Source organism: Cygnus atratus, chromosome 16, assembly GCF_013377495.2.
Source record: "Cygnus atratus isolate AKBS03 ecotype Queensland, Australia chromosome 16, CAtr_DNAZoo_HiC_assembly, whole genome shotgun sequence".
Lineage (NCBI taxonomy): Eukaryota > Metazoa > Chordata > Aves > Anseriformes > Anatidae > Cygnus > Cygnus atratus.
The window spans coordinates 277,532-298,840 of NC_066377.1; the positions used below are offsets into that span (position 1 = coordinate 277,532).

General features: G+C 54.5%; 1 protein-coding gene across 1 annotated transcript in view; it reads left to right on the forward strand.

Moving 5' to 3' along the window:
- The window catches only part of CDH22 (cadherin 22), a 51,342-nt gene extending 31,508 nt beyond the window's left edge, over window positions 1-19,834 (forward strand). Inside the window, exons 7-11 of the mRNA XM_035567152.1 lie at window positions 1,536-1,672; window positions 9,075-9,196; window positions 9,499-9,616; window positions 17,753-18,004; window positions 19,296-19,834. Coding sequence (XP_035423045.1) covers window positions 1,536-1,672; window positions 9,075-9,196; window positions 9,499-9,616; window positions 17,753-18,004; window positions 19,296-19,834 — 1,168 coding nt within the window. The remainder of the gene's footprint in view (window positions 1-1,535; window positions 1,673-9,074; window positions 9,197-9,498; window positions 9,617-17,752; window positions 18,005-19,295) is intronic.
- Window positions 19,835-21,309: the final 1,475 nt, after the last annotated feature.

Here is a 21,309-nt window from a genome sequence, read left to right on the forward strand (position 1 = left end):
AGGTGCCCTTGGGAGTCAATCCACGTGCAGCTGGCTCCCTCCTGGCCAGCGTGGGAAGGCATGGGGGCTGCCAACAGCTCTGTGCAGGGCAGCTGTCCCCACGCCCAGGGCTGGTGCTGTGGGCCATGTAGGAGGTGGGCCTGCAGAGCACAGGTGGGCTGTGCGAAGTGCAGAGACTTGGGACAGCCACTGTGCAGCATGCCCGCACCATCCTGAGCGTGCTGCCAGCCATCCTGCTCTGCTCTGCTTGTCTGGAGTGCCCTCAGCACTGTCCTGTCTGTCAGCTTTTCAGCGTGCTTTGTCTCTGCGTTTATCTTCCTTCTGTTGTTGGACATGTGACTGAAGGTTTTAATTTATTCACAGCCCTCCTTTTGGTAATTTATCCTTTGTACTCTTTGCTGTCTTGTATTATTTAATTCTGTAAAGCACTCTGGGATGCAGTCTGTATGAAAGATGCTGCACACAATAACATTATGCTGAATTGTTTGTGATTTGTAGGCCTTCTGGACTTCTAATTCTGATCGCGGTGGTGGTGGTTATTTGTGTTACGGCTGCACTCAAGGGCCTCAGTTGGATTGGGCTTCCCTTCCAGTCCCTGCCTTCAAGGAGCACACATCCTAATTGCGCCTGATTTAATGTTAGCCTGCTTTATTCTGTGCGCAATGTTTGGAAATGCAGGACGTGCCACCAGGACTGGCTGTGTAGGCTCATGGTGTCACAGCTAAAGCGTGGGGTGAAGCCTAGCTGTTTGCCTTCTCACGAGCTGTGACGGAGGCAGGAACAGCGCTCCTGAGGCACAGGGAGCTGCTGTGGAGGCATGGCAAGGGGCTTCAGGGGTTTGTGCTGGAGCAGCCCCAGGGAAGGAGAATGACTGGCTTGCAGCAGGGCTCTGCTGGCTTGGAGCCCTTCAGCCTGCCCTGGTAAAACCAGGCAGCCCCAGTGAGGGCAGGCTGAGGGGCTGCGGGGGACGATGTGCTGTGCCAGTTGCAGGGGCACTGGCTGTTGCCCACGCCTCTGCTGCCGGGGTTTTTGCTCTGGTTGCAGGGGTTCCGTCTGTGCTTGGAGGGGATCTTGCCACTTGCACCTGCTGTAGCTGCTGTGCTCTTGTCTGGGTCCTGTGGAAGGGTCGCAGGGGGCGGTGGGTGAGGAGGGCTCACTTTTGGTTGATGTCTTTCCTGAAGCCTCTGAGCCTACAGCTCAGCAGCTTTCCAAAGTCATGGCTGGAGTTACAGCCCATGATTTCTGTACTGCTCTATCCTGAACATGAGGTTCCCATCAGAGCAGGTTTTACCTCTTGTCCACAGTCTGCATTTGGTTCTACTTTTTACACCAAAAGCTACACTTTAATTTTATGGGAGCACTCTGGGCTGGCAGCCTGGCAGAGACACGGCCTTCGTGTACCCAGCTGCAGCAGAGGAACAGTGAGAGCGGTGACACAGTGCCTGCTGCATTAGACCCCATACCCCCAAGGCTGACTATGAGGTTGGCCTTGGCACGTCCAGTTGTTCATGGTTTTCCCTCTTGCCTGGTCTCAGGTATGCTATCGACCGCAGCACAGACACAGAGAGGATCTTTGACATCGACGCCAACACAGGTGCCATTGTGACAGGAAAGGTCCTGGACCGGGAGACAGCAGGGTGGCACAACATCACTGTCCTCGCGATGGAAGCAGGTGAGATGGAGGAGCGCTGTGTGGAGCAGGCAGTCTGTGCTGGACTGTAGCGGGGGCAGAGGGAGAAATACAGGCATATTCACTGCAAAGGTGACCAAGGTGCAACAGTTAATTAACACTGAAATTAAATAAATAAATAAATGCAGCATTACTTAGTCTGACATCTCCCTAGACAACCTAAAAATACTCTTCCTGACTCAGTCATTAATAAGGGATTGTGGTCGAATAGTGTCTTTGATGAACACTAATCAAATTTGTGTTATCTATGCACCAGCTCTGGCAGTCATCGCTGTGCAGCTTGCTCCCTGCATTCACACCTGGTGAGCAGCTCAGGGGGCTCTTGGAGATCTGTGTTCATGTCACCAAATCCTCCCGGTCAGCTGCATGCTGCGGGTGGATGCCCCCTCAGCTGGAGCCCTGCAAAATGGAGACTGCCAGCACTTACTGCTGCTAGGGGCTCAAGGTGGTGGCAGGCTGTACCTGCACGACAGGTATGTGGCTCTAGATGCCTCCCGTGTCCTTCCTTCTCGGCCCCAAGTCTTGCCAGACCTGCATTTGCACCCCCACTGGGGGCTAGAAGGCTGCAAACTGGAAGAGCCCCCAGAGCTTTCCTGAACCTGCCTCTGATGCTCCCCTCCTGCATGCTCTGCTCTGCCCAGTGAGAGGTGCTTTTAGTTGGTGAAATAAATAGTGTGGTGACAGGCAGAGCGGGAGCACCCGCCTCGTGGGACAATGCAAGCGAGGTGGAGGGGGAGCGATGTGGCTCTGTGGAGGGAGCATAGGCGGGGGGATGCTGGGGAAGGGGCTGGGGGTGGCAGCAGCAGAGCTGCCTGCTGGGTTTGGTGCTGCCAGGTTGCTTGAGCCCCAGCCACAGCACTCAGCCTCACCCTGTGGCCGCCTGGACAAGCGTCGTGGCAGAGGATGAGGAAGCTCTCTTGTCCTCTTCTGAAATGAGCTCCTTTCTGGCCTTCCTGTGTGACAGTCGTCTCCTTTCCCCGTGGCTGTGCTACCCCAGGGCCTGTATTTGCAGTAACTGCCAAATCTGTGCACACCCAGCTGAGAGAGCTGGGAGGGAGCAGCTTAGGGGCTGTACAGGGTTTGTTGGTTGATCTTTCCTGTATGACACTGGGGTGGCAGAGCCTGGCTTGGACGTTTCCAGCAGAAGTTCTGTTTGTCTTCTTTACTCCAGTAAAGAACAAACCTGGGTCCTGCTGCGCAAAGGAGCTTTGAAAAAACTCCTCTTGAGGAATGAAAAGAAGATAATAGCAGCAAAGGGAAGGCTTTGATTCCCTGCAGGTGCTGCACTGCGGGTAGGAAGAGGGTGAGACTGCCCTGGGTATCCTGCTGCCCTCTGTAATGTTTGCACAGTGCGAACACTGGCTCATGGGCTGCGCAGGTTCCCCCGCATGATGGTGGATATTGCCCAGGGGCCCCAGAGATTGCTCATCTTCTCTGTGTTCTTCCTTTTTCTGAGCCTTATGATGGAGATAGGCTTCAATCCCAGGCACCGTGCTGGGAAGCAGGAAAGCATTGCCATGTTCTTCAGTCTTCTTCATTTCTGATGCACAAGTCACCAGGTCTGTCTGGACCTGCTGTGCTCTGCCACCCCATGGCAGCTGATACCAGGGAGCTGCTTCGGCTGCGAAGCGTCTCCCCATTCCTGCGGATATTTGCCAAGACCTGCCTGTTAGACTCTGTGCGGGAGCTTTCCTAGGCTTCGCTTGGAGAGACCCCACGGGGTTCCTGGTTCTTTGCCCGTTTTTGAATAGGAAGATGCTATTCAGATTCAAGAAACTGCATCAGGGGCCTGAATGGGGGCCCAGAGGCTGGTTTCTGCCGGATCATTCTGGCTTCAGGAAGGCCAGCGCTGCGCTGGCAGGGATCTGCACGGACGGGGCTGGGGCACTGTCATGCCCATGCTGCCCTAGGGAAGGAGGGGCAGTGCCCTTGGCCCTACCCCCGCTGCCCCAGGCTGGGACCTCTCTGGTTCTGCTGCCCCGCACTGATGCGTTGTGCCTGCTGGCTGGGTGAGCCCCACACGCCCGGCTGTGGTGCCCTGCTGCGCACATCCTGCCTGCTGGCTGCAGGGCAGCTCCAGGGCTCTGCAGCGGAGGCTCTGCCAGCGCTGGCCAGGGAGGAGGGCTTGTGGTGCTGCCATGCAGCTCAGCATCCAGAGGAAATGTGAGGTGACAAGAATCAGAAGGAAAATATTTATACGCAGCATCTAAGATTTCAGAGCAAGTCAGTAAATGCTGCGGATACCCTCCGGCAGGAGAGCCTGTCAGGCTGCATTGCTTCAAAAGTCGGGGAGACTCTTCAGTGCTCTGACTTCTCCCATCAGCAGGCTCTGACTCATCCGTTTTAACTGCCCAGACATTCCTCCCAGTGACATTATCCTTAACGTTTTGTAATCATGAAATATTAATGACTGATATTGAATTTAGAGTACAATTTATGTCTGAATCCTCTGGCAGAAAGGGCAGTTGTAAAGGTAAGGCCTTCAAAGTGACAGGGGGGCTTGGGAGTGGGGCCGAGCAGCAGCTGTCACGCTGTGCTTGGCGTGGCACTGGACTGGCAGCGGTGGTGTGAGTGCAGGGTGGCTGGGAGCCTCCGTGCTGGTGTCGGTGTGCCTGGTGCCTTCATCTCACAGGGCTTGCAGGGCTGCCCAGTCCTGCACTCACTGAGGTGCAGGTTGTCTGCCCTTGAGTCTGCCCACAGCCGCAGGATGGTGTCAACTCCATCGGAGGCAAGTAGTAAAATATCCTTCCTTCTTCCCCAGTGAGATGCAAGCCTTGCAGAAACAATGGAGTGAGCCTCCCAGGTGTCTCACCACCCTGGCTCTGGGTCTGCTCAGAGCTGGTGGGAAGCTGTTCCCGTGCAATTCCTGTGGCATGCCATGGATCACACCTCCCTGTCCACCGGCAGCACTGCCCTGTGAACGGTTTAATGAGCTGCAGCTGATGGAGAGTGTGCCAGCTGACAGCATATGCTCCTGCAGGCAGGCTGGCTGTTCAGCTCCATGCAAGCGCTGTCCCCACACCTCTGAAAGCCTGTCCTAGGACCAGGTGCTCCAGGGACTGTGTTTAGGGGTGCATGCCCCACCTGCAGAAAACTCAAGAGACTGTATTTGCATCTGAAGAGCAGTAAGAAAAGCAGCAGAAGGCTCCTGTGTCTGTGGCTGGGCTGTGTGCTGCTGGGGAGCAGGGGAGGGCAGGGCCCCTCCCAGAACAGGCGCTCCCCAGCAGGAGCTGCCTGTGCCAGCTGCTGATGAGCAGAGTATTTGGCCTTGCAACAGTGCAGCCAGCAGGAAACATGGGAACTGCTCAGTAAATCTGGACTGGGACCAGGCCAGGCTTTTCCAGACATAAATCTTCATCTCACTCACAAGCTGTTTACCTTCCTTGGGCTAATATTAGTGATTCTCTTCCTGTTTTCCTCTTTGCTCATGTAAAATGATGAGGCCTTGACTGCTGTGTCCACTGCTGGTAATGGAGATGATAAATCTTCCTGCTGGAGACCGGCTTTAATCAGAGCATTGTGTTTGGATGCGATTTAATGACTCTCATGCTGCTGAGTCCGGGCAGGACTCAGGAGAGGTGAGAGCCATTTATATGTTACTTGGCTGATCTGCTGCTTCCCCTTTTGCTTCCCTGCAGCTTGGCGCCACATTTTCAGCTCCAGCCTCTGATGTGTCCACCCCTGTCTGATGAGCTGTACCTCTGGCGTGCCCCTTCAGAGAGAATGCTCTGCTTTCAATCAGCAGCTGTGCTAATATCTACAAAACCACCCTGTGCCATTGTGTGGGTGCTGGAAAGCAGAGTGGTCCATCTCAGTCTGCTAATCTGCATTTTGTTCTGCCAATTTGCTGAGATAGTGAGGGTTAAAATTCCACCCCTGGCTCTTATGGCTTCCCTACTAATGTAAAAATTCTGAATTCAGTATTGTACCAATTTGGTCTTGATGCAGAAGAGGGTGGATTGTGTGCTGTGCCTAATGCCATGGCGGTGAGCTGTGTTTCCTGGGAGTGTCGCAGCCACAAGCGGCAAGACACAGTCTGCTGGGCTTTCCTCAAACTGCTTCAGGCCCCAGGAAAGCTGCAGAGCACCTTTCTGTGTGCAGTGTGGCTACACAGCTGAGTGTGCAGGTAGCAGTGCAAATGGTACAGCTGCTTCAGCAGTGCTTAGAGTTGGAGCTTCACAGGAGAGGTTTGGTTGTAAAAATGCAAAGTGCTTTAGTGTGACCTTGTGTGAAGATCTAGAGAGGCAAGAGCTGGATCCCAGCACAGCTTAAGCAAGGCCTTCCTCCTTCCTGCTGCAGAGGGGATGTCCAAGCATCTCCACAGCCCCTTCCCATCACACTCAGCTTCAGCTGCAAAGCTTCCAGCATTTGTTAAGAGCAGTTGCCTGGAGCTGCTCAGTGTCCCTCTGTCAGCTGTCTGTCCGGGAGCTTCTGCACAGGGCAAATCCTTGGTGCTTTGCATCTCAGTGTTTTTAAGCCAGAAATAGTGTGCTGTTCAGGTTACTTTCAAGGTTAATTGTATTTAAAATAATAGTTGGAGGTGTAGCTGGGGATTCATCAAGAATGTGAGTCTCAGCCTCAGCATGGCTGTGTAGCGGGAACATCTTGGTGAGACCCAACCTGGGGAGCCCGGTCATGCACAGTGCTCCCCACCAGCACCACCTCAGTGTGGACTCAGGGCCCTACATGCTGCAGCGCAGCTTGTGGCAGCAAGGAGAGCGGAGATGCTGCGGCGTAGGAGGGCTGTGGCAGACCTCTGTCGCTGGGCTCCAGCGAGTCTGCAGTACTTCAGCCCATGTTGGCAAAGGCAGCTGCCAGTCATCAATCTGGAGTTCCCATTCTGCACTGCTCTTTCCAGCATCTCCCCCTTGTTCTGTGTGTTTTCCATGTCTCTTTCCTCAGTCTTTTCAGATTAATAGTATTCCAACTCCTGGAGGAAATGCAGAAAAACGGCATGTTTAATTTTAATTTAGGAAACCGTTTAGGTAGCAGCCTAGTTTCCTCGCTGCTGTCAATCAGGTTTTCTCAAGGCTGACATCAATTAGTTTAAAAATATTGAATGTAATTTTGCCTGACACAACATATTGCAGCCACTGCAAAATATAATTTATTTTAGAAGAAGAAATAATTAAACTAATTTGCATGTCAGTCAGCTGAGCTGGAATACCAAGGAGAGACGCTGCAATGGAAAATGACTTTTTTCCTCCCCAGTCACACTCAGCCTGGCACAGCCAGCTGCTGCTTCCCAAAGCCCTTCGACAGCCCTGGTCCATGCCAGCGGCAGCGGCTGCCCCATCAGCTGCTCTGCCTGGCAGTGGTAAATGCGAACACGTGGAGGGGTGGGAGCGTTTCTGCGCATGCTGGATGCTTCACAGGGAGGAAGCACGTGTCAGAGCTTTTGGACTTGCAGATGTGACGTTTGCAGTACTGCTGGGTGCACTGTGCTTTTCATCACAGATGTACGTTCTTAGTCACACTTCTGACCATTGTAAATTCAGTTTATGCTTCACAAGTTACAGAAAACAGATTTCATAGATGTTTTGGAGATATTTTTATCCACTGTATCTAAATATTTTTCGTACGTTCAGGTACTGACTCAAACTTACATTCAGGTACTGACTCAAAGGAAGAAGGACGTTTATAAAGAAAGCAGCTGAGGAGCTTTCACAAAGATCATGATGCAACTGAAATAAAAAGGAGCGGACATATCGCAGGAAGGATTGCCAATGATGCCGTGGTCACTCTTCTAAACTCAGTGTTCTTGGAGATGTCAAATTTTAATGCTGTCACACAGCCAGGACTAAGTGTGAGCTTCGGGCTTCAACAATGGTGGAAGGGGCTGCAAGAGACCTTTTTTACGACGGGGCATGTTCAGAAGGGACGACTGCTTTGGGCTCTGCTCAGGGAGCGGGCTGAGTTTTGTCTCTGTCAGGGGGCTGGCCCCGGTCCAGCACCCACTGTGAAGTGCTGCCTGCTGCTGTGCGTGGCTGGGGAGAAGAGGGCAGATTTAGGGCTCTGTCTGATTCTCAGAACAGCTTTGCACTGATTGCATCCCTCTTGGTGAGGCTGAAACAGCATCTGGAAGGGGAGCTGCTGTGCTCAGGCTCATCCCTGTGTCTCAGTGCCCACCCAGGACCTGGCCCCACATGCCCTGTGCCAAAGGGGCTCAGGGGCATTCAGTGGCTCTAGGATCAGTTCCTGCACAGGGGGTGCCACAGTTGGGAAGTGGAAGGGGGGCCTCAGGCTGCCTCCTGCTGCCATCTTCCTCCTTTCTCTTTCTGCCTCCTTTCCTCTTTTTCTTGGCAGTGCCAGGTTGCTTCAGCACCAAGGGGCAAGGAAGGTTTTCCATCTTCCAGTAGGGTGAGCAAGCCATGGAGGGGGTGATAAGATGTTGTCACCCTGCATCTTGCAGGAATTGAACCCTTTTTCCTCCTGCTCCTCTCCAGTCCCAGTGGGCACCAGGTGCTGCCCTCCATTGCCCCCAGACTCTCCACTCCCTTCCTACCCTGCTGCCTCCCGTTGCCTTTCTTCCTGAAAGCAATTGCAGTTTATTTCACTGCACCAACACACTTTTTAAAATAACACATCGTTCCAGGCTTTTAGTCACGACTTCTGCCTCCCTCCCCCGAAGCAACCATCTAATCACCACAGCAGCTGGTCTGGGTGAGAGGGAGTGATAACGCGAGAACAGGGTGAAGGCAGCTCTGGGAGGGGGAACACGTTCCTGGCTAATTATGGAGCAGCACTAGATCTCCTCTCCCCTGGGTCCTCCCCCACCTAATACACTGGGGACAGCATTAATTTTGTAGACAAACAGCAGAGCTCCTGTCCGAGTGGGGAGAGAGGCATCGGGTCTGTCGGAGTTACCACCTCTGGGGAAAACAAAGGAAATGGAGGGATTTTTCATTTCTGGAAACACATGAGGATCTCCAGAAAATATTAGGCCCTCCAGAGTGATTTGCGGTGTTACAGAGAGGGCTCAGCACACCTCTGGGGCACAAACCGCGGGGCGGAGCGACACTGCAGCAAGAGGAGCTGTGAGCGCAGCTCCCTGCCCTGCATGCCTCAGAGCAGCAGCATCAACAGGACTGGCCCCTGCCCCGGGGGCTTGCTCTGGGCTGCTCAGCTTCTCCATGGGCAGAAGGGGCTAACAGTGGTTCCTTGGGAGTCCTGGACACGAAGCCCAGCAACTGGGCTTATTGACTGGGAAATGCAGGTGGTGAGGTTGAGCAATGCTCTACAGGATCAGTCACTAAACCCTCCGTGCTGGCAGCAGCTGCAGAGGCCACCGCGGCCTCCGGACAGGCAAAACCCACAGAGGGCCTGCTCACTGCTATCAGCAGATAGCACTTCCCTCTGAAGCTTTGCTTCTCTTTTGTTTCAGATAATCATTCACAGGTGTCAAGGGCCTCTCTGCGCATCCGCATCCTGGATGTGAATGACAACCCACCTGAACTCGCCACCCCCTATGAAGCTGCTGTGTGTGAGGACGCCAAGCCAGGCCAGGTATCGGGCACCCCCCAGGTCTCCTTCAGCGCCCACAGTGGTCCCATGGCACCAGCAGTGCTCTGGACCAGCGTCAGCCTGCCCAGCTTTCACCTCTGCCAGAACATCTCCCTGTGCTGCTGCTGCCATGCTGGGAACCACTTTGCTGGTGTCCTGTCACTAAGCTGGCCCGCAGGGGCAGAGGCTTGTCCCTGGCTGCGGCAGGAGCCGATGATGCTCCGCTGGTTTGGACCCTGTGAGCCAGGCCCCAGGGAGGGGCTGCAGCGGTGGTTCCAATTCTCATCTCTGCTCTCTCCCCACAGCTGATCCAGACTATTAGTGTCGTGGACCGCGATGAGCCTCAGGGCGGCCATCATTTCTACTTCACGCTGCCACCTGAAGCCACCAACAACCACCACTTTTCTCTGCTGGATATTAAGGGTAAGTGCCTGCTGGGCTGGCTGTGCGGAGGGGACGGGGCTGTGCGGTACAGTGGCTTGCAGCCCTGTGCCTTCGCCTGTCCAGGGGTCACCGTCTGGCTGTGCTGATGGAGCTCAGGAACCTTCGTGCACCCTCGTGGCTCCTTGCCCACCTGTAGCTGTGGGACTGGCCAGCTGACTATTTGGATTTCCTCAAGAAGGTTCCACCAGCTTTCTCCTCTGCTGCAGGCAGCTCCGCTGCTCCTAGCACACTGTCTGGGGAGCCTTCAATATTTTCAGGGCTCTCGGTCCCTTCCTTGATGTGCAATCTCTAACTTGCCCGCAGGCAAGGAGATGATGTGGATTTACAGGTGAACACACTGTTTTGAGCACTGTGATTTATCCTTCTCCGATGCATGGCCCTGAGCATGGGTTGTCACTGGGCTGCTGTGCAGGCAGGCAGCCCCGTGCCCCCGGACGGGAGCAGCCCATGGGTCCTGGAGGCAGCGGGGCTGAGCAGTAGCTGGCCCTTGGCTGTTGTGGACTAGCTGAGATATAACCAGCGGAGCCGGATTCCCGTTAGGTGGCCTGGGGGTGAAACTGCACCAGATTTCCCAAGGCTCGCCCTGCCCCTTGGGCCCGTCTGAGAGCCCTGGGTGCACCGGGGCTCTGTGAACTTCTGGGCTGAGCTGGCTCCCCAGTACGTCTCCCCAGCCTGCGGCTGTAACCGACGGGCTGCTTTGAGGGGCTGGTTGGCTGGGCCCTGGCTATTTGTACAGCTTTGAGGGCCACGAGGTCAGGCTGTGTTTGTATGATGGCTGTCCAGAAAAGTAGTTATCAGGCTGCTTCCTATTTTTAACTGGTGTCTGATGAATCTAGGTGCTGATTGCACTGGTAAAAGCAGCAGAGACCATTGCAGTTATTAGAATTTTCTTTAGCCAGATGTGCATGTGTTTGTCAAAGGGGCCAGCCCAGATGGAAGCCAGCGGACTACATTACAGTCCATTGAAATGCTTTCTCCTTGTTCAGTATTGATCGGCATTGTTAGGGTAGTTCAAACTGAACTTGCAGCAAAAAAAATTCAAATGTAATTGTAGAAGTACTGACATGCTTTGTGTCCTAAAAAGGGCAGCTGTCCCTGATTCAAGACCCCCTGATCCACCCCGCACTCATGGGGCAGCTGTTCACAAGACCATTGTTTCTTATCATGTACGCAAGCTTTAATCCTCTGCAAGATTTTGCCCCCACACCCAGCGATTAACTTCTTTTGCTGTCTCTGAAGGACCTCAGGAAAACATGTGAGAGCACTCTCAGTTACACCCTGGTGCCCCTCCCTGCCCACACCCTGCCAAAAGCTGGGGCCGCGGTGCCTCTGAGCAGGCTCTCCGCTGCAGCTGGGCAGGGACCTGCAGCGACTGCTGCTCCTGCCCAGGACAGGGGCCTGGCCGAGGGGCTGGAGGCCGCTCAGAAGCGCTGGGGTTGCCCCTGCTCCTGCAGGAGGGGCTCATTGGGAGGGGGCAGGATGCAGGCTCTCACTCGCTGTCTCCTCCAGAGCTGCTGCTCTTTCAGTAGGTTGAGGCGCGCTCATCACACAGGGTAATCCTCTGTGCTAAATGATCCCACAAACCTTGCATGTGGTGCAACACTGCATAAAATGAGTAAAAGCTGGCATCACCTCCTGCCTTCTGCTCTTGGTAAAACAAATGCTGTTGCTGCGGGGTTGTTCCCAGGGTGTTTGGAGACCCTCCCAATTGCCAAGCAATGCTCTCTTCCACAGCGAGAGGCGGCGGCGGCTGCCTGTGCAGATGGAGACGCTCCTCACTTCGGCTGTGTGCTTGCTTTAGTGTCATCTCCCTTCCTTTAATTTCTCCCTGCCTCAACTTTTCCAGTCCATTGAGTGTCCTGACTGTGCTCACCTTTGCCCCTTGCCCTCTCTGATTCCCTTGCTGCATCCTCCTTTGTTCCCCCCCCGCCCCTCCTTGCCTCCCTCTCATGCATTCACCCCTCTTCCACTCATCTCTCCTCCTCCATGTAAATATCAGTGGTGACAAACTGCTACCACCAGCCCATCTGTTTCTTTGTACAAATTTGTAGCCAGTTTTGAAACGTGATTTATAAATATTGCTTTTGCAGCCAAGGAGTGACACTGATGGATGTCAGCACAGATGGATTCACTGAGCTCTTGCTTAAATCCTTCTTCTCTTTTTTGCTTTGCACCTACTTCCCTCAGCTTCTGCAGGGCAGCAGAAAGCCATCTCAGGAGGGTAACTTGTCCTCAGGGACCAGCATCCTCTCGGGACCGCTCTCGTTACAGTCCATCAGGCAGGGCATGAGCCCAGGCAGAGGCGCCCTCCTGCTCCAGGCACCGCGCTGGCCCACGGCGTGGAGGGGCTCCCTCGGGAGGGCTGCGGTGCTGCTGGCTGTGCTCCCAGCTCAGGCAGGCACCTTGCTAACAACCCTCACAGGACACTGGGAAAGCAGGAGTGAGATGGTGGATGGTGAGCGGCCCTATTGTGCGTGTGGGGCCAGGGCCAGCCAGGGCAGGAGAGGACACTGTTCGTTGTCCAGGCTCTCCTGGGGCTCCTTGTGGGCAGTGCAGATGAAGCCTATGAGGACTTCAGGGAAAGCCTGAGGTGATGGGGCAGCCTGTCTAGCTGATGAAAAGCTCGTAGAGCACCTGCTAGCAAATAGGTGTATGGCAGCAGTCGCAGAGCACGTCTGCTGCAGTCTGATGCTGCCACAGTTCAGCCACGATACTGCTGCTGACCTGACCCATGCTGGGTCTGGCCCCACTGCAGCCAAAGCTGCCCAGAGTGGGGCTGGCCCTTCAAAAGTGCCTGCAGTTAACACCTGCAGCCCTGCTCATCAGCTCCCAGCAGCATGCAGAGCTGCCTTGGCTGCCAGGAGCTGCCTTGGCACCAGGTCAGAGATAGAGGAGCAAAAGGTCACCCTGCAGGATGCTTTGCATTAGCTGAATTATATCTGAAGCAGTTTGTAGGAGTCAGGCTTTTAGAAACAGTGCTATTTCCTACTGGCATTTTTCTTGGTCTGTCCGAGGGAGTGTTCAAGCACTTGCTAATTCATCAGACATGAAATAAAAAGTCATTTGTGATAACAGTGGACCCAATCCAGAAGGAAGATGCCCAGCTAATGAAGCGCCCAAAGGAGAAGATAGCACTGGAAAAGCTGACCTCACCCACGGCCAACTGGTGCCTTTCCAAAGGCATTCACCATCCTGTGACTCCTAACTTGCCTTTTGCTGGGTCTTTCTGGCCTGAGAAAATTGATTAGAGAAGGATCAAAGGCGATTAAAGCCTGAAATCATGTTCTCCAAGAAATGCTAATTGTGTTGGAAGGGATGGTAGAAAGCATCTAAGCCCAACAACCTGGAAGGGGTGGTAGATAATATGGAGCGCCACATGGAGCTACTGACTCCAGAGCTCAAGGGCTAGGCAAACAAATGTCTGAACTCTCTGCAGGTCTCATTAAGAGCATGTAATGGGTGATAGAAGATCTGAAAAGTGTTTCAGTCTCAAACAAAATGTTAGGATTTGAGGATTGCCTCAGGATAGACAAAGCCTCCTCCAGCCCTGCAGGGATGCTGCTCCCAGCACGAGTAGCACAGATGCTGATCTGATGCAGGGTGAAAAAGGGCACCAAATCTGTCGGGGCTGAGCCAAAGGCAAGTGAGCAGCAGTGGTGCCAAGGCCTGGCACCCAAAGAACTTGGGAGAAAAAACACGCAAAAGGGAAAAAACAGATTCTTCTCATAGCAGCTGCAACTGCCCAGGGCTGAAGGAAGGAGATCTTTGAGGAGACCTTCAGGTCAGCAGCGTGGCTGCAGGTGGGGCGGTAGCCATCTGCACTCGGAGCTGGCGGGTGCTGGGGCTACGGAGCAGAGGCAGAGAAGGGGAAGGTGGATGCTCAGTGGGGCCCGGACATGGGAGAGGGCAGAGGTGTCGGAATCCAGGCTGGAGGTAGGTTGCTGTCTTCTGCTGTCTTGGTGCTGATCGAGGCTGAGTTACGAGAAGTATTTATGAGCTCTCTTTCTGAAGCTGCCAAGAGCCTCTTTGGAGAGGGAGTCTGAGAGAATTGTTTTATTATTCCTAGCGATGTTATGTATCCAACGGAGTATATTGTATTCCTAAACTTTGCTCTCTCGGCGGTATTGATTGATCCCTGCACACTCAACTCCCATTGGTTTCTGCCTTTAGTGAATTGCTCCTCAAGCAGGTAGAGGTGCTGCTGCACGAGGTGGTATGATGTGGTACAGGATAAAACCACTGTGTGTTCATGGAGAAGGTGGCACGGGAAATCTGCCAAGGAATATAAGATGTCAGCTGGTGTAGCACGATGGCGAGCATAGCAACTGGTTTGGCTTGGGGCCTCAGAGCAAACCTAGCACAGCCTTTGGAGCGGTGTGACCATGGCACAAAGTACAACCTCACTGGATCAGGGAGCAGAACTCGGGTGTGGAGGAGGTCCAAACTCATTTGTGCAGGAAAGTTGTGAATTGACATCTGCTGAAATTTCAGTACCACCTTATGGGAAGTACTGCTCCCCAACCTCATGACCCCAGAATTGGATTTAGCAGAAAGCTGCTACGTAGGAAGAGATAAGAGAGGCTGCAGGGCCAGGGCCTGTCTGGCTTCACTCTGCAACCACTCAGGCTGTGCTGGTGCAAACAAAAGGATGCCAAGACACAGGTCCTGGCAGCAACTGTCTCGGGTCAGCTGCGTGTGAAGACACAGCAGTACCAAGAGAAAACACATTGGTACATAAGAGGTTGCTTTGGATATGTTTTCCAGGGTATGTTTTTCCCCGATCTAGGCAAAATTTACCTCACTTCTATAGTCAAATAGTCTGCATCGCAGGGCAGCAGCGCTGCCTTTCTGGAGTGTCTTGTTCTTCAGTCTGTGGCTGGAAGGGGAATGCAAGAAGCTCGTAAGTAACGGGTGCAAACTCCCAACAGGGACAGCAGGTCCCAGGGCACCAGGGAGAGAGGGGCACAGTGGGTTGGCAGCATCCAGGAAGGAGGCTAGAGTTGGCTCTGAGCCCAGGGGCCACCGCTGGGGCCTGAGGTGGGGGTCTGGCTGTCCAGCCTTGGTAAGCTCTGCCTTTGGTGTGAATGTGAAATTTCTTCCTCCTGTAGCATGTGCTCATGTCACCCTGTTTGAGAGAGAAAATGTAGTTTTATGATGACTGAAATAGTTATGCACTTGTGATTTTTGTCTCTCTCCCATGTATGAAGTTTTGGGTTGCACAGCTAGACCTCAGCCTCTTCCTGAGCTGAGGTTTCTCAGAGCAGAGCTGTCTGTTGTGCTGCTTTATTCTGACTGTGGGTTCAGCATTGAAACTATTTCTCCTTTCTGTACTGGGAAGTAGGGGGCTCAGTGGGGCAGCGAGTGGTCGGAGAATTTGAATCAAGCTGAGGTTAGCAGCTGCCCTTCTGCAACTTGCACGTGTATTTCCCCTTGATTTGTAGAGACCATTTCTAAAAATACAGCATGCTGTGCAACGTTGCAGGCCCTCCTGAGCAGGAGCCGAGCTGGCTGTAACCTGAAGGGGACTTCACAGTCCTCTGCTGTTTGCCACGAGGTGAGGAGCTGGCACTATGAGCACATTCACACAGCGCTCAAGGGAGCACCAGTGGCTGGGGCTGCTCCCTCGGACCTGCGTGGTTGGGGGACCACGTGGGGATCTGGCCACAGTCTTGGGCTGGTTACTTGGCTCCTAATGGCACCAGCGAAACCAACCTTCCCGGGTTGAGGACCAGATCCTTGCTCGTTCCATCTGTCCTGCCTTTGTCTCTCTACTGGATCCAGATGCCCAAGGCTTGTTTAGCTGGGCTAGACAGGAGTTAGTCCCAGCCTCTTGCTGTGATAGCATTGTTAACGTTATTTATATCTCCCAGCTATGCTGCAGCAAGCTGAGGGAGTGGCACCAAATGATATCTTGTTACCTTTGTGCAAATGATTAGCATAACAATTCATTTTTCCCTAGCTTATCCTTGGTAGGGAACAGGAAGCCTTTCTCCTGCTCTCCCTGGCAGCTCTGCCAGGTCACCTCTGTGCTGGTGCCACGTGTGCAGCTCCCAGAGTTGTGGCCCTGGTGGCAATGTCCTGCAGCCCAGGTGGCTGCCCAGGCAGGGGCTGAAGTCCCAGCCTCATGTGCAGGGAACCCAGGCAGCACATGGGGCATAGGCAGCCTCTGCTCCCCTTGTGGGTAATCCTCTCCACAGGCTGGCGATGCTGCAGCACTTGGATCCTGTCTGATTGAGGAAGCATGGGCCAGTGCTGGGTACTGCAGCCTTGCAGGCACAGTGCTGACACTGCATGCATTATTGCCTTATTGCTGTCTCCTGGTCCATGCGCTGAGGTTGTTGCCTGCCTGAAGTGTGCTGTTGCGATCAGGGATGAATGAGGTTACCTAGGAAATTCTCTTGAAGGATAAAAGGTGCTACATCCAAAGGAAGAGTTTTTCTAGTGAAACCTGCAGCACAGTTCTGTGTGCAGGGAGAAGATTTGGTTTTGAATACTGGCCTTGTGGCATTCAGTGCAGCCCTGAATGTTGGCTGGTGTGGTCTTCTGTCTGGTGTTCACGCCTTTCCTGAGTCAGAAGGTGAGCTCTTCAAGGCAGACCCTGCGCTCTCACATGAGCTCACAGAGAGATGATGTTTTCCTATCTCCTTTATGCTAAAATCCCAACTCTTCCTAGCTAAGGTGTAAAAGGCTCTGCTCTTTGCAGCAACACAGCCATATTCTGGAACATGGATAACTCTGGAGGACTGAGTACAGAGGCTTAGGGATGGGAGCAGCAGCCTGGTATGCAGCACTGGCAGCTGAGCCCTCCGCGCTCTGCTCTGCCCCAGCTCAGCACGGTGCCACTGCGACCTGCCCGCATCCTGCCCACCGGTGCCTCTGCCCCAGCCGGGTGGGCACCTGCTCTGTGCTTGGCTCCCATCCTGCCCCTGCCGTGCCCCGGTGCTCTCGTGCAGCGCCTGATCCATATGGCAATTTCCGTGGTGGCAGGCAGCCCAAGAGCCAAGATTAAAATAGATGTCTTTTCCAATTGAATTGCTGATTGATACAGAAAGGAGCCAGTCCAGCATAAATCAGGAGCAATGAGGAGAGAGTCTGTAGACAGCAGCACCTTGCTGTGTCCAGGCCAATCTATGCTTTATTAGATAAAGACTGCAGACAGTCAGCAGCAACTTCTGACATCTGGCCACAACTGTTCAGCTGCTATTCAGTCCTTTTCCTTCCACCCTGCTCTGCTGCTGGCTGGCAGCAAGTGGCACGCATGAGCAGGGTCCGGAGCTGATGTTCAGTCCCTTTTTCTTAGCCTCTATGCTCCAGGTTGTGTGCAGCTTCTGCTCAAGCTCATCTCTGACCCTGGAGCACTGGCAGGTCCTATGAAGTGGCTGTGTTAGTGGTACTGAAACTTGAGCCAGCTAAGCCCCTGAAGCAGCAGGATTTGAGCAAACAGGGACAGCCAGCTGAGTTGGCAGGCTTGAAGAAGCTCAGCCTGCTTTTTTGGAAGTCTTACAAAGGACCCTGGGGGTGTTGGGCTCTGATTGAGGCAGGACCCTTTACCCGTGGCTCTCAGGTTTGGGGGCAATAACCACTCCTGCAAGCTCAGCACCCTCTGCAGAGCCCCATCCGCTCCAGACTGAGTGGGCCAGGTTGGGTCAGGATGGGTCTCCAAGTCAGTGACTGACTCTTACCCTGATTCCTGTTCTGTGCCGCTCTCAGAGCATTTTCTGAAAGGTTCTTCCCTTCTGTCATGCGCTTTTGCTCCTGTGTCAGGTTTGCTAAGCCCCAGCAGTGCTGGTGGTGGGATGGGCTGCCCTATGCCAGCACAGGGCACCTGCTGGAGCCAGGCCAGATGCTCCTGGGCACCAGGGCTGCCAGGGGACCGTGGCGCCGGGGAGCCAGAGCTGGCTCTGCTCCTGTCGGGGGACAGCAGGAGGCCAGGGCACACCGTTCCCTGCTCAGCTGAGCTGTTGGTGGCTGGAGTTGGCATCCGTACAACTGATGTGCATGTGGTAGAAGCCCACCAGCACCCTGAGGGTTTGTCCCGTGTACAGAGGAGCTCATGCTGGTCCTGCTGCTCTGTGATGGGAGTGACTTTGCTGTCGGTTTGCTTCTTTCCTGCAGACAATACGGCTGCGGTGCACACGCAGAGAGTGGGCTTCAATCGCCAAGAGCAAGACGTGTACTTGCTGCCCATTTTGGTGGTGGACAGTGGCCCCCCACCCCTCAGCAGCACGGGAACCCTGACCATCCGCATCTGTGGCTGTGACAGCAACGGGGCCATCCAGTCCTGCAATAGCACAGCCTACGCCATGTCAGCTACGCTGAGCCCAGGCGCCCTCATCGCACTGCTGGTGTGTGTCCTTATCCTGATCGGTGAGTGCCGCCCGGCTCCTGCTGCCCCCGGCCGCCCTGCCTGCAACCCTGCACGAACCAGGCCCCATTGCCCCCTGACTCGTTGTTGCTGGCTCACTGCAGAGTGGAGTGCAGGGGGCCAGGGCTGTTGTGGGGGCTCCAGCTTTGTCCCTGCTCCCCACGTGGCGCTCTGGGGTGCAGCCGAAGCACAGCTGCCCTTGCCATGGGTGGGTGGGTGCCAAGAGCCATGTGCAGGCTGCCAAGCTGTGCTGGCAGCAGGCATCTGGCTGCAAAAGGGGCATATGTGTGTTCCAGCACAGAGGCCAAGGGTGGTGGGCATGGGGCATGCAGTCACGCTTGTAACACAGAGATGGCAGGGTCAGAGTTGGAGCAGGCAGGCAGGATAGAGATGGGGTGCACGCAAACCAGAGCGTTGCCCAGGTCTGTGCCCCCAGCATGCTGCTATCGGCACTAGCACGAGCTTATGCTGGCGCGACAGGACATGGCATGAAGGAGCAGAGAAATTGTGGGCTTGTTTGCACATGGAAAGTGAATGGGGCTCATGGGGATGGGGTGGTGGTGTGCTGTGGTATCCTCAGGTTTAGCACTGTGCGGTTGGACACTGCTGCTGAAAGCTCTTCAGCATCAATGCTGGCTTGCAGCTGGCTCCTGAGGGCTGTCAGGCCTCCAGTGGTTGTCAGTGCCTTGCTCAGTGAAGTCTCCTCTCCTTGGCATGTCTCTGCTCCCCATCTCCTGCTGTGTCTCCATTTAGAAAACCCTTTCCCATAGGGTGTACTTTACACTGGTTTCATTTTCAAACACAGCACAAACAAATTTCTGCCTAATTGCCCAAATGAATAAAGTGCACATCGGTGCTCTAAAGGTGATGGGATGAATGGATGATGATCCAGGACGCATCTGTGGCTCATTGCTCAGGCTCTGTGCCATCTGCTCCACAATCACCCTCCCAACATTTGGCTGCTGCCATGGTTCACGCATCCCCTTTCCTGTTCATCTTCAGCAGAAGCAATCCGTTTGTCTGTCCAGCCGTGCATTCAGCCATCTGTTCCACCTGTCACAGTGGTTGTGCTGCATGGAAAAGGAAGCTCCTGTTCTGCTCTGGAGCCCAGGCCAGTCTCTCTCCCAGCCAGTGCCACAGCATGGCTGCTACTTAATGAGCTTGGCTGATGGGAGCTGGATGGCAGCTGGGGTCCGGGCTGCCGGGGCGCCCTGTGACACAGGGGCTTCACCGTTGTGCCCAGGCACCGTGTGAGACCATTGCACGTGCTCTGACTGTCTCTTCTTTCTCCAGTGCTGGTCCTTCTGATCCTCACGCTGAAGCGACACCACAAGAGCCACCTGACGTCTGAGGATGACGAAGACATGAGGGACAATGTCATCAAGTACAATGATGAAGGAGGTGGCGAGCAGGACACGGAGGCCTACGACATGTCTGCCCTACGCAGCCTCTATGACTTCAGTGAGATCAAAGGCGGAGACGGGGGCGGGGGGCTAGGAGAGGGGGGCCCAAGCGGAAACCCAGCCTCTGAGCGCCATGCCCTCCCACAGTGGGTGCAGAGCCCAGACCTGGACTTCTCCATGTTCAGAGACTACATCTGCAGGAAGGTGGAGCAGGCGGATGAGGACCTCTCTGTGCCACCCTACGACTCGTTCCAGACCTATGCCTTTGAGGGCTCGGACTCCCCCGTGCCCTCCCTGAGCTCCATCAACACCTGGTCCAGCAGCTCGGAGCAGGACTTCTCCTACCTGGGGGGCTGGGGGCCACGTTTCCGGCAGCTGGCAGCGCTCTACGCGGGGCGCCGTGGCGAGGAGGACAGCGAGGAGTGCTAGCCGTGCGAGCCAAAGGCCACGAGGCTCCGGGCGCTTCCAGGGCCAGGGCTCTGGCCATGGCAGGGTCCACGCGCAGGGTGCAGTGGGTGCTGGTAGTGGCTGCCAGGGGGGCTGTGCTGTGAGGGTGGGCCTGAGCTGGGTGTTCCCCGCAGCTGCCTCCTGGTCAGGGCTGTGTTGCACCCACACGGCCAGGCTGGCGTGCCCATGGGAGCTGCTGGGGCTGTCGTAATCTCCTTAATGCCGATGTCTGTTAAAGCACTGTGCATTAATTTAAGAAAGAGAAAAATCTAATTCAAGAGAGATTGGAGGGGTTTCTCTCCCACAAATTATCATTTAAATAGATCTGTTCAGTGAGCCCAGTTCAGGATAGGAAGAGCAAACCGGGAGCCTTTTGTTGTCTAAATTGTTTTTGTCACTTGAGTCAGAGCATTTGAAGTGCTTTGATTTCTTTAAGAACTTTCCTTGCAGAGGGAAATAAGCTTTTAACTTCTGTTTTGCTTTTTCTGCTTACATTTGCTTACTTTTTGGAGTCCTCCTTACTTCTGCACATGGGCTCCCAGGCAGTGCCCGGGCTGCTGGTGCGGAGCCAGGCCACGCACACTGCCATGCACACTGCCACGCTGGGGATGCTCACGCCGGCTGCGGCTCCATGGTCACATCCTGAACAGAGTGACTGCTGCACAGGAGTTCACTTCAAAACACACTTCCTGCTAAGCTGCAATTGCTGTGCGTCTCAGCTCTTAGACCTTTCCTGTAGTTAAAATGCTGCTGACTCGAAGGGGCTTCCTCTTGTGCACCCTGCGCGCTGGGCACTGTCTGTGGCATCCTGGTGTGGTCCAAGGCCCCGGTGATGGACGGAGTCATCCTGCCTGCTGCTGAGGTGTGGTGGCAGCTCTGTGACACCTCGGTGCACCCGGGTGTCCCTGCCCTGGCACCCTGCAAGAAACCTGCAAAACACCCGTGGGTGGCACAGCTTCCTTTGCATGAGACCTCTGGTTTTAACAGGTGGGTCAGGAGGCAGCAGGTGGGATTTGCCTTTGTTCCTCGGGCTTCCTCCTTACTAAAGGAAAGTGCTTCTCAGCCCTGCTGGTATTGCAGCTCCTTATCTGTTCCCGTTTAAAACAATCAATGATGTATTTGATAGGTAACTGATAAGGTTTCCCAAGGCCTGACACATCCTGGGCTTGTCACTGGGTTTGTCCTTTTAGTTCAGCCACAGACGGTGTTTGCTATCCTTGGAGAAGACTTAAATGTAAATGTACATGCGCGTTCATTTTATGCTGTTTTGCTTCCCGGCTGCTGGTGTTGGCCCTTTGGCCACAGCGTGAGTCCTGATGGTGGAGAGAGGCAGGATGCATCTTTGCCATGGCTCCTGCCCCTGGCTGCTCCTCCCCGCTGCCACCATGCTTGGCTTTCTGCTGGGACCAGGAGCTGCTCATTTCTCAGGGTCTCTCTGGTCCCTGCCAAGGAGGCTG